This window comes from Gasterosteus aculeatus, chromosome 3 (genome assembly GCF_964276395.1).
Source record: "Gasterosteus aculeatus chromosome 3, fGasAcu3.hap1.1, whole genome shotgun sequence".
NCBI classification, from domain to species: Eukaryota; Metazoa; Chordata; class Actinopteri; order Perciformes; family Gasterosteidae; genus Gasterosteus; species Gasterosteus aculeatus.
The window spans coordinates 1,210,049-1,225,316 of record NC_135690.1 but is presented as its reverse complement, the minus strand read 5'-3'; the positions used below and the strand labels follow the sequence as shown (position 1 = coordinate 1,225,316).

General features: G+C 44.2%; 2 protein-coding genes across 5 annotated transcripts in view; both read left to right on the top strand.

The window, feature by feature from the left end:
- The window catches only part of LOC120815920 (laminin subunit alpha-3), a 48,145-nt gene extending 42,041 nt beyond the window's left edge, over window positions 1–6,104 (top strand). For 2 of the 4 annotated variants that reach the window (XM_040171015.2, XM_040171014.2), the window contains 11 exons: window positions 28–158; window positions 390–524; window positions 653–773; window positions 2,855–2,979; window positions 3,122–3,302; window positions 3,401–3,559; window positions 3,642–3,807; window positions 4,235–4,389; window positions 4,616–4,709; window positions 4,814–4,933; window positions 5,042–6,104. In XM_040171015.2, coding sequence (XP_040026949.2) covers window positions 28–158; window positions 390–524; window positions 653–773; window positions 2,855–2,979; window positions 3,122–3,302; window positions 3,401–3,559; window positions 3,642–3,807; window positions 4,235–4,389; window positions 4,616–4,709; window positions 4,814–4,933; window positions 5,042–5,184 — 1,530 coding nt within the window. In that variant the 3' untranslated portion in view covers window positions 5,185–6,104. Of the gene's footprint in view, window positions 1–27; window positions 159–389; window positions 525–652; window positions 774–1,048; window positions 1,307–2,854; window positions 2,980–3,121; window positions 3,303–3,400; window positions 3,560–3,641; window positions 3,808–4,234; window positions 4,390–4,615; window positions 4,710–4,813; window positions 4,934–5,041 lie in introns of those variants that run through there. The other 2 variants (XM_078098588.1, XM_040171016.2) reach the window with 1 other exon arrangement.
- Window positions 6,105–6,726: 622 nt separating this feature from the next.
- On the top strand, window positions 6,727–15,166 carry LOC120815917 (tetratricopeptide repeat protein 39C). The gene is made up of 14 exons (XM_040171012.2): window positions 6,727–7,559; window positions 10,748–10,796; window positions 11,524–11,652; window positions 11,776–11,890; window positions 11,974–12,346; window positions 12,670–12,838; window positions 12,949–13,042; window positions 13,126–13,233; window positions 13,320–13,429; window positions 13,513–13,636; window positions 13,720–13,817; window positions 14,013–14,117; window positions 14,198–14,236; window positions 14,580–15,166. Exons 1-14 carry the CDS (start codon window positions 7,414–7,416, stop codon window positions 14,670–14,672), a joined length of 1,752 nt encoding a protein of 583 aa, XP_040026946.2. The 5' UTR covers window positions 6,727–7,413; the 3' UTR covers window positions 14,673–15,166.
- The last annotated feature ends 102 nt before the right edge of the window (window positions 15,167–15,268 follow it).

Below are 15,268 nucleotides of genomic sequence, written 5' to 3'. Positions count from 1 at the left end.
GGCAGAACCTTTTTTTATGTTCACCAGGCTAACGGGATACAACTAGCGTTGGAAAGTGGCTATGTGACTCTCACTTTCAACGAGCAGACCTGGAAATCAAGCAAACAGTATCAGGATGGCCAGTGGCATTTTTTGACCGCAACCAGAAGAAATGGAAGGTAAGAATGAGGCAAACTTTTTTGACATCAAAAAATAAAATGAATCATATACATATCCATGCGTGTGGACACAATGCTGTGACAACGCTCCATCTTGGCCTGTGATTTGGTTCCATTTGAGCAGACGTATCGGCTCAGTATCGGACATTGACGGCCACATCCCCTCGTCCTGCGGTGGAAATGAAATACCTGTAAAACACAATGACAAAAGAAGCATTTTATTTATTACAGGGTGGATCTGCTCATTGACGATGAAGACGCGGGTCAGATACAGAGCGGCAGCAGCTCCGTACCTAACACCGGTGGCTCCATGATTCTGGGAAAAAACAATTTCAAAGGCTGCGTTTCCAACCTCTACACGAGACGGTAACGTTTTCTTACTCCATGATGCATTGGCTGCATCATTTTTCAATTTGTCTACAGCCTTCATGGTCGAAGTGACAAAGTGCTTGTTTGCCTGTTTGCGTCATACCGGCCGTGTGTTCTGCCTGCAGGCCGGCCCAGCTTTACCAGGCCGAGGACTTGAACAACTTCAAGGCTTCTGGAGACGTGCTGCTGGGCGTCTGTACCGCCGACACTGTAGCTCAGCTGATGCTGGACCGCGGCTCCATGAAGGTGAGCTTCATCATTGTTACTGTCACCGAGTGAAGAAGCCGACGTTCGGATGAAATAATCAGAACTTCTTTTCCAAGCTTGTCGGCTTGGTTCTGTCCCATTTGAATTGAGTGAAATGATTGTTGCCGACTAGAGCAATCCGTGGTATTTAAAGGCAAAACTAGCATGATTGATTTCACTCACAAGCAGTAAGTCTGACACAACAAATGAATAATCAGACAGTGTTTGTGTTACGTTGACATGGTTTACATTATATTTTGCTGCCTTATTTCCAGAGATGAAGAAGAAGGAGCCCTAAGAACTGCCGATGCTGACAAGAATCTAATATTGACATGAAAAAACTGGCAGCTTGCACCACAATGTACTGTTGCTTATGCAGAAGCTCATTCATCCGCAGTGTACTCAAATAAAAAGTTGCATGGACATGGACCCGTTAATCATTAGAATTATTAAATGCAATGTAACCTCTGTTTATTATATTCCAAAATCCAGTAATTACAAACCCAAACTTGTGAATAACAAGCTTGAAACCAGCTCATGTCTCTTTTCTTTCTTTCATGTAACTCAGTAATGAACCACTCTCACCCTCTCACCCAAACAGGCCTGAACATTAACATAAATCACAAGTTCATCATAAACAGGATCTGCGTTTCAGTTTCTCAGCCTTCTCTAGCTCATGACCCTGTGCATGAATGCATGATGACATGAATATGACGCACATTAATATTCTACTTTTACCACTGCTGTTGTGGGCCAGTGAAGCCCTGTGAGATTTGACTTCATAAATAAACTTGCCTTGACTTAACCGGCAAAACTAAATGTATTAGTGTACCACTTCTTGAAAGTAAGTGAGAGTGATCATGTAGTTAGGAGGCATTTCCTGAGAAGCAACGCTGGTATTTCACAGTGAATGAAATGAGGAGGTTACAATACAAACACACATTTTCACAGCCTGATTAACAATCATTTCTCCATCTCTATGGATCTTGCATGCCCACCATGAAGTACTAAGCACTACCTATTCTCCCACAAACACTGACCCACAATAGATAGCAACGATGGATTCTTAGCTGCTGCACAAGTTCTAACAAGTGAAAGAAATCTGTTGACCACAGACAGCAGTTAATCGATGCATTTATCCAAAGGAGTAACAGAAAATACTGAGGGGAAGTCGACGTAAACATCCATACTGATGTTTTCTATTAAACTGTGACCGCAGGAGCCTTTTCAAAAAGGTCTTTAAATCAATTTACAGTTCAACAATGTCATTCCTGTTGAAATCACACAATTCATAATGATCCAAACAGACGTCTGAGTAAACTGCCGTGTAAGGAAATCTCGTCCGGTGAGGCGGGTTCCGTCTCGGAGCTCCGTCGTCAAAATAAAGCCTGATAGAGGGTTTGATGAAAATCAAGCTGCTACAGCTCACCTTGATAGGAAAGACCTCCACATCTCAGCTGCTGTGTCATTTTGTGGTTGTAATTAAAAAATGAACACTGACCCAACAGCAATCATCACTACTAACTACATGACATCATAACTACCAGACTGTATGTGGTTATTTGTCCTAACTATTGAAGGCCAGTTGTTGACCCTTCTGCATTTCACTTAATAATTCCCAATAATTCGTTTATGTCATTTTATAAGCACAAAAAAACCCTGTAACTTTTCAATTGCAAATGTTTGCTGCTTTTCTCATTCTTCTATGATTGTAGACTTTAATTGGTATTTGAGTTTTTTGACTTTCGGATGACTATTCTTTATGCAATTTATTGTAGTTGATAATCGATAGTTAAAATAATTGTTAGTCGAAGTGCTGCATTCATATATCAATGAACAACATGTCCTCTGAGTTCTCACCGGCACACAAGATATTGTTTTTTATTGGAGCCCCGATTTGATAAAGTACATATCGTATTCATAAATATGACCATGACTGCACCACTGCATATTGGTGTGTGCCGCCATCTTTATTTACCACCAGTAAATAAGTGGAACCCCATTGGAGACACGAGAGTGAGCGAACGATGATTTGAGGGCCGACTCTCCTGACTCTTCTTTTCTTTGTTGTGTTCTTTTAGGATGTTGGGAAGCAGCACATTAACGAGACTAAACCAGCGTGTGCGTCACCCGCCACCATTCAAAATGCTTATCGCATGGGCGGCCCTGTCAGCAGCCTGAGCTACAGCCTTCCACTACAGCTCAGGCAAGTACGCACGCATGCACACACACGGAGCTTTCACTGGTAGACATTTAGATGAGTCTGTCACGGCGAGGACTACGTCACAGTCATATCGAAGCCCACCCACACACTAAAGGTGGTGTCTTGCTTTCTTTATCTTTGCCAGGCCGCACTTTTCACTGGATGTCCGCACCCGGGCTTCCGAAGGCTTACTGTTCTTTGCTGCTACCAGAGGAGGGCGCTCTCATCTGGCTTTATACATATCCAAGGGCAGGATCCGACTGTCTGTGGCTAAGGAGAAGGAGATCTTCAACAGGGAGAAGTACAATGATGGAAAGTGGCACTCGGTCAGTGGACTCACACTTTTCATCATGACGTATCACTCAATCCCCTTCAAGGAGACGCCTGAATGTTGTTTCATTATGTATGTGTATGTTGCCGGTAGGTCATTTTCAGTTTGGAGAAGAAGAAATTTCGATTGGTTGTAGATGGCATCAGAGCCCAGGATGGTCAGCTGACCAATGCAGAGTGGACGTCCATGCAGCACTTTGTGTCACCTGTGTACCTGGGCAGTGCCCCAGAGTCCCTCCACAGAGAGCTGAAGGTAAGACCAACGAGTCCCTGGGAAATGTCCACCCTCGAGCAAATAGTTCACAAAAAAAAGTTTCTCTTTACTTTATTTTCAGTCGAAGGCCCTTCCGAGGCAAAGTGTGTCCGGCTGCATCCGGAATTTTGGAAAGGATGGTGCACCAATGTCGAATCCAACCACAAACCACGGTGCCGGCCCCTGCTTTGAAGGACAGACGCAAAGAGGGGCCTATTTTGCAGGAAATGGATCATATGTCATCTTGAGTGAGTCCATCTGATAGAAATCTGATAATCTGACGACTACGCTGATCTCTATCATCAATTGTCGGCCATCAGCAGGAATCACATCCATACATACAGTTTGATTCTTCCTGTACCGTGTAAATGGAATTGAGTATCTTAAAGAAGATGGATTTTGGAAAAATATACTGTAATGTACAAACATGCGATAAACAACAGAAGGATGTTCTCTGTAATTAGTATGAAGGACTTCGGTGGAAACTAGTTTCATGTCAGTTCTTTCAAAGAAGCATGAGAACCGTGAGAAGAATCTACTCGATATGTTCATTTCATAGCTGTCTCTGCATTGTTGTGATTCTAATGGGTCTAAACTAGGATATATACATATATACATATGCTGTATAACAACTCCAACGATGACAGCCGTGAAAGTATCAGTTTTGTATTTCAGACGACTCCTTTATTCTGGGCTCTAACTTTGAGCTGCTGTTTAACATTCGTCCGCGCAGCCCGACTGGGCTCCTGCTGCATGTTGGGAATTCCATTTGGAACCCACGTGGACCTGCAATGGGCCACTACCTCACTGTCTACATGCTCCGAGGAGAGGTGAGGCCCGACTGTCTATTTAAAGGTGCCGCTGGGTTTTTTGTGGCAGGATACTCGTCACCCAAAGAAATCGTTTTTTGGAAAGTAAAGACTCAGTTGAACTTGGGTCTGGTTTGAAAAAACACATCTCTGCCTGTCTGTGTCTTCTTTTAGTGGACCTCGACATTACAAAGCACATCTTACATTCACTTCAAAGGTGTAACCCTAACCCTGCTCCCGTTTACAGGTAGTGGCACAAGCAAACAATGGCCAAGGAGAGTTCAAGGTGTCGGTGAAGCCAAAAGCTTCTTTATGTGATGAAACGTTTCATAAGATTTCAGGTAACATGCAGAGTCACCTCATGAAAGACATCATTCAAGATGAACTAAAGGTGCTTTTTGATGATTGACGTGAATCATCTTTTGCGTTGCATCGCGTCCTCCAGTAATCAAGCGGAAAAACGTCGTGCAACTGCACGTGGACACGATGGACCATTACAAGATTGGACCACCTTCACCCGCCATAACTTTGACCAAAGACTCATTGTATGTGGGTGGCATTCCTGGTGCGTATTCATCTGCTAATCTGAGCGTGCATGTCGTTTTTGGAATTTTTGTAAAGTTTATCCATGAAAATATTCTCACATATCCCCCCGTGTACCTTTGTGCCGCAGAGGTGTCAATGCAGCAGAAGCTCCCCGTCACGTCGTCCTTCGTGGGATGCATCCAGGACATGAGGATCAACGGTGACTCGGTCTCTTTCGACAGGCCGCCCGGTGTGTTCGGCCCGGTCAACCTCAAAGAGTGTCCGGGCTGAACGTCTCACAGCACGACCCATGGGACCACGTCCACCGCCAGCCATGTGCAATTTGTTCCCGAGACAGCGAATGTGTTTGTGTGTAAGAATGTGGATTTTATTAGGTGTGCAATTCTGTGTGTGTGTGTGTGTGTGTGTGTGTGTGTATATATATCACAGGTTCATAATATTTGCTGCTCGTTTTAAACAATATTTATTTCGTAACATGTATCAGGGCACCACTTCACGTATTCTAAGAGTTGTTTTAAAGTCTGATGTGTTGGTCCATTTATTTTATGTTATTTTATAGTCAGTGCTTCTGGAGGTGCTTGTCATGTTTATGGCTGCAGTGGCATCAACCCAGTACTTTAGAGAAACAAATGATGCGTTTTTGATGGTGCTTTGAATGTGGAGCACCATTGTTATTTTTCCTTTTTTTTGTTTGTTGGGAAGTTTATTTCACAACAATTTACGTTTACAACCTAGATGCTCATTTCTGTTCCCTCCAAAGGCCAGCATATAGGACTGAGCATGGTGACGGTTAGTCATAGGGTCTTTACACAGGACACAACATGGCATGGTGGTCCTCATACTGTATTCCTGTTCTTCTGAATGAATTCTCCATGTTGCATTCCTTTACCGTGCATGGACTCCAATATAGATGCCATCAGCTTCTAACGAGTCTCACAAATCATATTTGGGACCATTTAGCTCATGTTATTATACTATTGACAGTAATACAATAAGAAAAAACAGTAAAGTCCCCAGCAAATGTTTGCTCACATGCTTTGTACATTTGTTAAAAAAAAAACGTGTGGTAAATGAATATGCATGATGATTGGACACGAATATTTTTACATGCATTCCTGTTTTTTGACCGCTGATTTGTAAGACAATTTGTAGTTAATGTTCTTTATAAAAACTTCTCAGTGGCATAAGTATTTCTTGGAAATCATCTTTTGTCTTTGGATCATACATTTTTCAGACATGTGGTAATTAATTGTGGAATTGGACAATTGCTAATTTTGTTATCCAGTACGCCTCAACTCCCGTCTCATCGTGTCTCCTCTGCGCCGGCGGGAGTGAGTGAGACACCAGGAGAGGAAAAGAGGAATACTTACAGGAAGCAGGGACGTAAATACTGAGACGTGATATCTGATCGCAATAGACAACTTCTCACAGCGGACAGTAAATATTTGTTATTAATATAAGCTGGCTGAGTGGTCCAAAATGTTTGATAGCATGTCTTAGATATTATAACAATATCCTACAACAAACATTTATAAAGTGTGTCCAATATAAAGGAATATATGTATTTTATCATCGGCGATCCTTAAAAAAAAAAAAAAGTGTCATTATGATACCTGTGTTTCTTTTCTTCCGTCACACTGGAGCCACTCACAGTGTGAGTGAATGAGTGTAGTCGAGTGTAACTCCAACCAGATGAAGTGAAGAAGTGACTTGCACGGACATCAGGTTGTGTATGATATCAGATATATTGGAACCACTTGTCTCTTCATGCTTTCGAGGTTTCTGCATTTTCCTCTTTTGTACAGGACTGACCTACCACCATTGTCCTGAACAGAAAAACAATAACTTTGGTGAACAAAAGTAGTCCTATGCTTCATACATACACAATATTTACCCAATTGAATGTTTCTGAATTGGTTTTGAAATCATGTCAAAATAGTAGTGTTTATTCATCTTCTGTAATTTCCTTGTGTTGCCACAGCCAGTAACTATTAGATTAAAGGTGCAGAGATGCAAATCAACAAGCTTTTTTAGGAAACATAATAAAATACATTTACCACCGCTGCAATGTTACATAATATTACCCCCAAACAGCAGCAGGCGACATGTCCGCAGCTCCTCCACACATTCACTTTCACTTCTGCTTTTGAGTCCCGGTTGACTATTGCGCGGTCGCGTCTCGTGTCTTGACTGGAAAGGGCGAGAAGTCCGACAGCACCCAAAGGCACCACGCTTCCTGTCTGCGCAGTAACCGGACGAGCCGCCGGATCGGGCCGCGCATCCAGTCCGGCGCACCTCGCGACCGGCGCACCTCGCACGTGTAGCTGCCGGTCGGACGCAGAGCCGCTTGGACCCGTTCGCGTCTCCGTCTCCTCGAACGTGAACGCGAGCGCGCGACGCGCGCCGGCCGGAGGACACGAGTAGACCCGCGAGACGCGCCGCGCCCCTCCGCCCTCCTCCTCCTCCTCCGGTATCGCGTTTTTGTTTTGTTTTACCTCAATGGCGGACCCAACGGAACCAGCACCGGGAAGCGCCGCGGACGGGAAGACGGACGATATCGACGAGGCGGACTTGGCGCTGAAAGGGATCAATATGCTCCTCAACAACGGATTCAAAGAGAGCGACGAGCTCTTCAGGCTGCACAGGTCCGTGAGTGTCTCTCCGGAAGCACGTCGGCGGCCGATGCGTAAATGTCCCCGTGCCGTCGTGTCCCGCGGCCCGGTACCGGTGCACGCGGGTGTCCCGCTAAACTAAAGCGCACAACATCCTCGCCGTGCAGCACCGTTTGATCCGGGTCACAATCCCGTGGAAGCACCGCGGGCGAATATCCACGCCCAGCGTGACCTGTCTTATGACTTTATTATAATAATAATAATACTAATATAATTTAATAATATAATTATTCTAATGTTATATTTATGGGAATAAGTATCTTAACGTGGTCCCGCTAGTTCGTGCACGTCATAACCATTTGTCGGTTGCAGGTAACTGATTTGACCAAACAATGAAGTATGCACATTTTTAAATGAGCACATCCAGAAGGTTTACGAGACAATTTAAAAGGCTTTTTAATACTAAATCTTCTTTCTTTTTCACACATAACCATAATTTTCCGTTTTGTTTGGAGGGTTATTCAAAGACAAACTGGTCTGGGAGAGTTGCAAACGGCCTAAAGGTCACAAGTACTCAGTCTTTGCTGACCACACATTCTGAACATCCAGTACGCAGTTTTTTATTTATGCTGGTGATGTGGAGGAAAAGGTTTGCTTTCAACTTGACCCAGCGAGCATTTTTTTGATTGAAAAGACGTTGAAAAGAGGTTGCAAATTGTTTTAAAAGTGTTTTCAACGTCTGTTTAGACCACATTTCAACTTGATTTTTAATACGGTAATGTTTCGTCCTCCTACTTTCTGCTATATCATTATTATTTTTGAGATTTTAAAAGTTACAACACCCACATTTGCAAGTTTACCACAGATATTAAAAATCACGTTGAAAACCGGTCTAACCCTTTTTTTCAACCTCTACGAATAGACATTGAAAAAACGTTCACTTTTGAACTAATTTGCAGCGTATTTTCAACACCTTCTAAACGTCTTTTCACTTAGTGAAGTTACACACTTCGTCACAGACAAACATGATTTTACTAGTTTGTATTTGTTAATATAAATATAACAACACTTTTCCTAAATAAAAACAACACAAAAATAAAATATATTTCAGGGAAATAAACAATGGAATTAAATGTTAGATGTGGCTCTGAGTCACTTGAATTGGGATACTACACCTGAAATCAACCTCACTTGATGATTCTTGAGGGAGTCAGAATGTGCAGAACACCACCCCCCCCCCCCCCCCATCGCCCCCCCCCCATGTAAAAACAACAACTGGGAGAAACCTGAGGGGAAAACTGTAGAAGAAGTAGGTGTGTACAGTATGAACAACTTAACGATGTACAGTACATTCAATTCCTTTCACATGTAACCTCCACCACATGTAACCCTCCATCACATGTAACCTCCATCACATGTAACCTCCACCACATGTAACCCTCCATCACATGTAACCTCCATCACATGTAACCTCCACCACATGTAACCCTCCATCACATGTAACCTCCATCACATGTAACCTCCACCACATGTAACCCTCCATCACATGTAACCTCCATCACATGTAACCCTCCATCACATGTAACCTCCATCACATGTAACCTCCACCACATGTAACCCTCCATCACATGTAACCTCCATCACATGTAACCTCCACCACATGTAACCCTCCATCACATGTAACCTCCATCACATGTAACCTCCATCACATGTAACCTCCACCACATGTAACCTCCATGCACATGTAACCTCCATGCACATGTAACCTCCATGCACATGTAACCTCCATCACATGTAACCTCCACCACATGTAACCCTCCATCACATGTAACCTCCATCACATGTAACCTCTATGCACATGTAACCTCTATGCACATGTAACCTCCATGCACATGTAACCTCTATGCACATGTAACCTCCATGCACAGAAACCTGTGAGGAGGGAAAGCACAAAGACTTCAGGAAACAGGCAAAGTTGGTAATTTGGGTTTATGATGACAGTAATAGCAAAGTGACTTATAATAATAATAAAATTGATATTAATACATGTATAGATGTTTACTTACATTATAAACAAGATAACAATTCATCTGCAACTTATGCCATTTCTAACAGTAACATTTCCAGGTATATTACACAGTACTGTAGTTCACTATTTCTGCTTTAAGCACGCAGTAACTTACAATGTTTTGTCCCTCTTGTTTACAGACCACAACTTGAATTCAGTTCTTCCCCCATGCAATCTGTATTTAGCCCCCATTGCTTTAAAAACCTGTATTTTTTATATGAAATGGGAAAGGCAATAATATTACATAGGTAATATCAACGCATTAGCAAAAACGGAAAGATTTCTGGGACATTTACTTTTGGTTCAGGGCATCATGCTGTACCCTAGCATGCTGTACGCTAGCATGCTAACTAGCAAACTACCTGTGCTAACGCTAACTAGCTTACCAAAAAGGACCGTCTTTCCCGTATTGAGTAAAACAACTGGTTATAGTTCCAGGTGTGCTTCATTCATTGGAGCCGGTACGATTATTATGTCCTTAAAGCATATTGTTAACATCACGCAGTCTGTAGTTCCATATTTATGACGTTTTAAGAGAAATATTAAATACGTCGGAATCACGTCTTCGCGTAGACCAAATTTCGCCGACCAGTTTATTAATTATTGTGAACATTTTAATGATAATATCGTCTCTGGAGCACGTTGATGTTTCACCCACTTTTCAGCCGGTTGAAAAGATGATTAAATGAGTTCTGGGACGTTCAGACTTCATTTCCACCATATTTCAACGCTGAACTGACGTCTAGTGCTCACTGGGGACTGTTGATGCCACAGAAGGGCAAACCCTTCGTGTCCTGACCCCTGGTGGAAGCTTAAATGTCACCTCCACTAATTGCATTAAGCACTGGGCGTCATCCTGTTGTGATCGCAGAATTACAAGAAAGATGGAAGGATGTGAAACATACACTAACGAACCAGGGTGACTTTCTGTGTAGTTTCCTCATACCGTTTTCCGAGGCCTCTTTGGGTGTCTCTGTGCTTTGCATTGTGGGAGCCATAACTTGTTCACCACAGGGAATCCTTCTATGGCGTAATGCATGAAACCAGTTTGACACATTTATGTCACTCTCGTGTTTGTTGCCGTCTAGATCTGGTTGCTGTGCACGCACGCGTCTTTCACTCACATGCCGCTGTTCTTTACCCTCTGTTCCAGGAACAGCAGCCCTCTGATGAGTTTCGGGGCCAGTTTTGTAAGTTTTCTGGTGAGTCAAGAAGCAACGTCCGTTGGCTCTAATGTTTTCTTAACGACATTTTGAATTCCACTTTAAAAAGGTGTGACGGAGTAAATGGATGCCATTGAATTGTGAGTGTAACCCTCCCACATAAACCCACGTTTACATTAATATGCAAGTTGTGAATTAAATGAACATAAGCGATACAGTTGAGCCTGCGTTTTGAATCTTGGGACGGACAAAACAATTTTACGGAATTAACTTTATTCCCCTTAACTTGCTGCTACCTTCAGTGTTCTCTGAAAACGCAGGGCGAGGGAAATGTGAGAATGACCTGGAGCGAAGGGAGCAGATGACGAGTAATGTAACATTTAAGGGGAAATCAATCTTTGAAAATGTTCCTTCCAATTATTTTTGAAAGGTGTAAAACGCATGGTACAAAAACATACCTTGTTCAAGGTAGCCAGGGCAACCAAATTCCTCAACACAGTAAAAAACATTTCCACTCATGGAAAACAAATGCAAATCCTTGAAAACGAGTTCTGCTGGAAAACGATGACCTTGTGTTTTTACTGAGAATGAAGGAGAGTCTACGTTGCATTCTGAATGTCTCCTCGTGTTCAGGTTCATATCAACGTTAAATCGTGTAGTTTGTGGACGAGAATTAAGACGGCTTTGCTTGACATTTAAGGATTGTGGATCTCCAGCATTAATTTCTGAATGGTTGAATGCAAATACCAGGAGTGTTTATTTTCAGACCGCTATGATGACGTTCGAGGAGGAGAAGATGCAAACGGCCTACGACGACCTCAAAGCCACAGAGCGACTGTGTGAGAGGGAAAACATTGGTGTCATTGAGACCCTTAAAAACAAGATCAAGAGGAGCGTGAGTCACCTCTTCGACCCTTTATCAACATTTTGATTGCTTTGCATTTTCACGTCCGTTTTTGGCGGTTTGTGAGCTTCCCAGTTCCATCCGTGTACAAGCGCGGGCTGTTTGTGTGGGCAGACGGACTCTCAGCGGTGTGGGCTGGCTGCAGTGGACCGACTCCAGAGGCAGATCATCGTTGCCGACTGCCAGGTCTACCTCGCCGTGCTGGCTTTCATCAAGCAAGAGCTGTCATGTAAGGCGGCCGCTTACTAGCGGGTTTAAAACGCGGTAATTGAGTAGCGCCCTTCACTGACCTCCGCTTTGTTCCCCTGGCAGCCTACATCAAAGGAGGCTGGGTCCTCCGTAAGGCCTGGAAGATGTACAACAAATGCTACAGCGACATCACGCACCTGCAGGAGGGCAGAAGGAGGCGAGCCTCTGAGCAGCGAGCCGCGCCGCCCCCCTCCGACGCGTCCAAGCGCTCCTCGTCTCCGTCCCCGAGGCCGGACGCCGTCGGCGGCGAGGCGCTGGACCGGCTGAAAGGCGCGGTCAGCTTCGGTTACGGCCTCTTCCACCTCTGCATCTCCATGGTGCCGCCGCACCTGCTCAAGATCGTCAATCTGCTGGGTTTCCCTGGCGACCGCCTCCAAGGCCTGTCGGCGCTCGAGTGCGCCAGTGAAAGTAAGGACATGAAGGCCCCCTTAGCTACGTGAGTGACTACGTTTGTGTATCTGTACTTTGGCTCCACTCTCAATCTAACTCGTGCAGTTGTAAACAACATGGCAAAGTAATGGGAAGCGCCGCTGTCTTGTGTTCTTCTGATCATTGATTGCGTTGGCAACTTTGTACTTAACCCTTTTTTCAAGACTGGAAATGTGGTCACGCGTACCGAGAAATTGAAAGGTTAATTGTTCTTCACCATTTCTGCAGTCTCTGTTTGTTAAATACAGTTAATGTCACTTTCCACTGTTTCCCACCACAAGGTGTCGTCGTCTACACACTCTCATTTCAGCCTCTGTGCTTCCCTCGCAGGCTGGCCCTCTTGTGGTATCACACAGTAGTGCAGCCCTTCTTCGCCCTGGATGGCGCGGACACGCAGACGGGCCTGATGGAGGCCAAGTGCATTCTGCGACAAAGGGAGGCCATCTACCCGAACTCCTCCCTCTTCATGTTCTTCAAAGGCAGAGTCCAACGCCTCGAGGTGAAGATACGTTGATAATACACGTTTATTGTCTCAGGCCTTGTGGGCCATTCTCCTCCTCCCTTGCGAAAGCTCGATGTTGGCTCACACCTCAAAGTTCCTCGTTCTAGTGCCAGATCAGTAGTGCCTTGACGTCCTTCCGTGATGCCTTAGAGCTCGCCTCTGGCCAGAGGGAGATTCAGCACGTGTGTTTGTACGAAATAGGTACTGTTGTTCCCCTCCTGAGACATTAAACCAGTCTGCTCAGCCCTGGTCCACGTCATGATTGTGACTTTTGAACATTTTAGGTTGGTGCAGCATGATCGAACTGAACTGCGGAGAAGCTTACAGGGCCTTTGACCGCCTGAAGACGGAGTCCCGCTGGTCCCAGTGCTATTACGCCTATTTAACCGGAGGTTGTAGCCGCTCAGAAGGCTCTACAGACATCGTCTTGTCTTGAGTTTGGCAATGGCTCTAATCCAGTTCACATTTTGTCCTGTAGTGTGCCACGGAGCCACGGGTGAGCTCGAAGGAGCCGTCGACGTTTTCAAGGAAGTCGAAAAACTTAACAAACGCAAGAACAATCAGATAGAGTTGTTCTCCATGAAGAGGGTGAGCGTTTGTCCGGAAGGTTTCCCGCTGCACATTTCCGATGACGCCGTGTGAATAAGTACTTGTGCTGCATGTTCTACCAGGCTGAGAAGCTAAAGACCTCCAGTCTGTCCAAAGAGCTCTGCATCCTGTCTGTGATCGAGATCCTCTACCTGTGGAAAGCGCTGCCCAACTGCTCCGCTGCCAAGCTCAAGACAATGACACAAGGTACCCAAAGCAAACGTCTAAATCTGCAAGCGTGTTGTTTGTCATTTGTCACGAAAATAATAATTGTATCTACCTTGTTCTAGTCCTGCACGGGATTGACGATGCCTCCTGTGCCGGCCTGAAAAACCTGCTCCTTGGTGCCATAAGCGGATGTCTTAATAACACCAACGATGCCATTCAGGTAGCATCTGTAAAATGTATTCTGTGATGCGGTATGAAATAACAGCGGCATACAGGATGCACTGCGCTCACCACGGGGGCTGTAGGATGCTCATCACACAAAAGTCGGTACCTTGGTGATGAAAGCTATAGCTTTAATAATGTTCCATGACAGATCTCCCCCCCCCCCCTCCCTCCTCCTCTCCATTCTTTGCAGTTTTTCCATCTGGCGGCGAGAGACGAGGTTGGTCACCTGAGCAACTCTTACGTGCAGCCTTACTCCTGCTATGAACTGGCTTGTGTCCTGCTCACCAGTCCAGAGGCAAGTGTGTGTGTGTGTCCCAGGGAGAGATGTGGTTTCCCTTCTGAGTCGCATAAACATCGTTTTTTTTTTTTTCCCAGTCTGCAGAAAAGGGCAGAATGTTGCTGATTCAGGCCAAGGTACAGTCGCTTTCATGCCATGGCTTTTTTTGCTCTGTGCTTTAATATTTCGGTTGGTTTTCCTTTGCTTCTTGATGGTGATTTCGCTAAGTAGGTGGCAGCAGGTCCACGAATCGTTCCCCGCTAGGAAGAGTTATTTAGTTCACCCCTGACAAAGGTGCTGAAGAGCTCTTTGATGAAAACTTCTGTCGGGACACTTTTGGTCGATGTCTTTTTTTCGGATGTGCGAGAAGATGAATTCACTCACTACGTGATTAGATAACCGCATATCCAACGAAGCCAAACCTCCTGCGAGCATGCAACGGGGCACAAATAAAATAACGCTTTCTGTTTTTCTATGCAGGAGGACTATGGCGGCTATGACTTTGAGAACAGGCTCCATGTTCGTATTCATTCAGCTCTCGCTTCAATTAGTGCCGCTGCAGCCCCGACTTGACGGTTCGTCTGCACCCCAGAAAGGACGGGAAGGAAAGTCTGCTGAAAAGACAAAAGCCACATTGCCATTCAGGTCACCAGTGAAACACTGTTTTATTTGATTTTTTATTTCAATACATAATTTTAATGTACAATATACATATGGGAGAGCAGTTAAGTGATGTTTTATTTATTTGCAATTAATACATTGGGTATTTATTGCTCATATGTTCAATTTCCAAACTAAAATCAGATCAAATGAGTTGTAAATGATCAGTTGTACTGCTTCCGTAAAGGGAACTATGTGTTTTTTACAGTAAAAGCACACATCCTGTATTAACTGACGTAACAGTTAAAATGAATGACTTTAATGTAAAAGCTTTGCTAGTCCATAGGCATGAGGGCTAGCCCATATTTTTAAGCAGAATTGTGTTGCACAGTTTTACTATATAATAATCATATTGTGAGCAGCCTGCTCGTGTTTGTTTTTAAGACAATAAAATTAATATAGTAAAACGTCTTGTTTCTTGACTCTGTATACATGATAAATGTGTTCTAAACATTAACTGACATTTTTGGATACGCTAGAAAAGTGTTTCTGCAGAACAATGTGAAAAT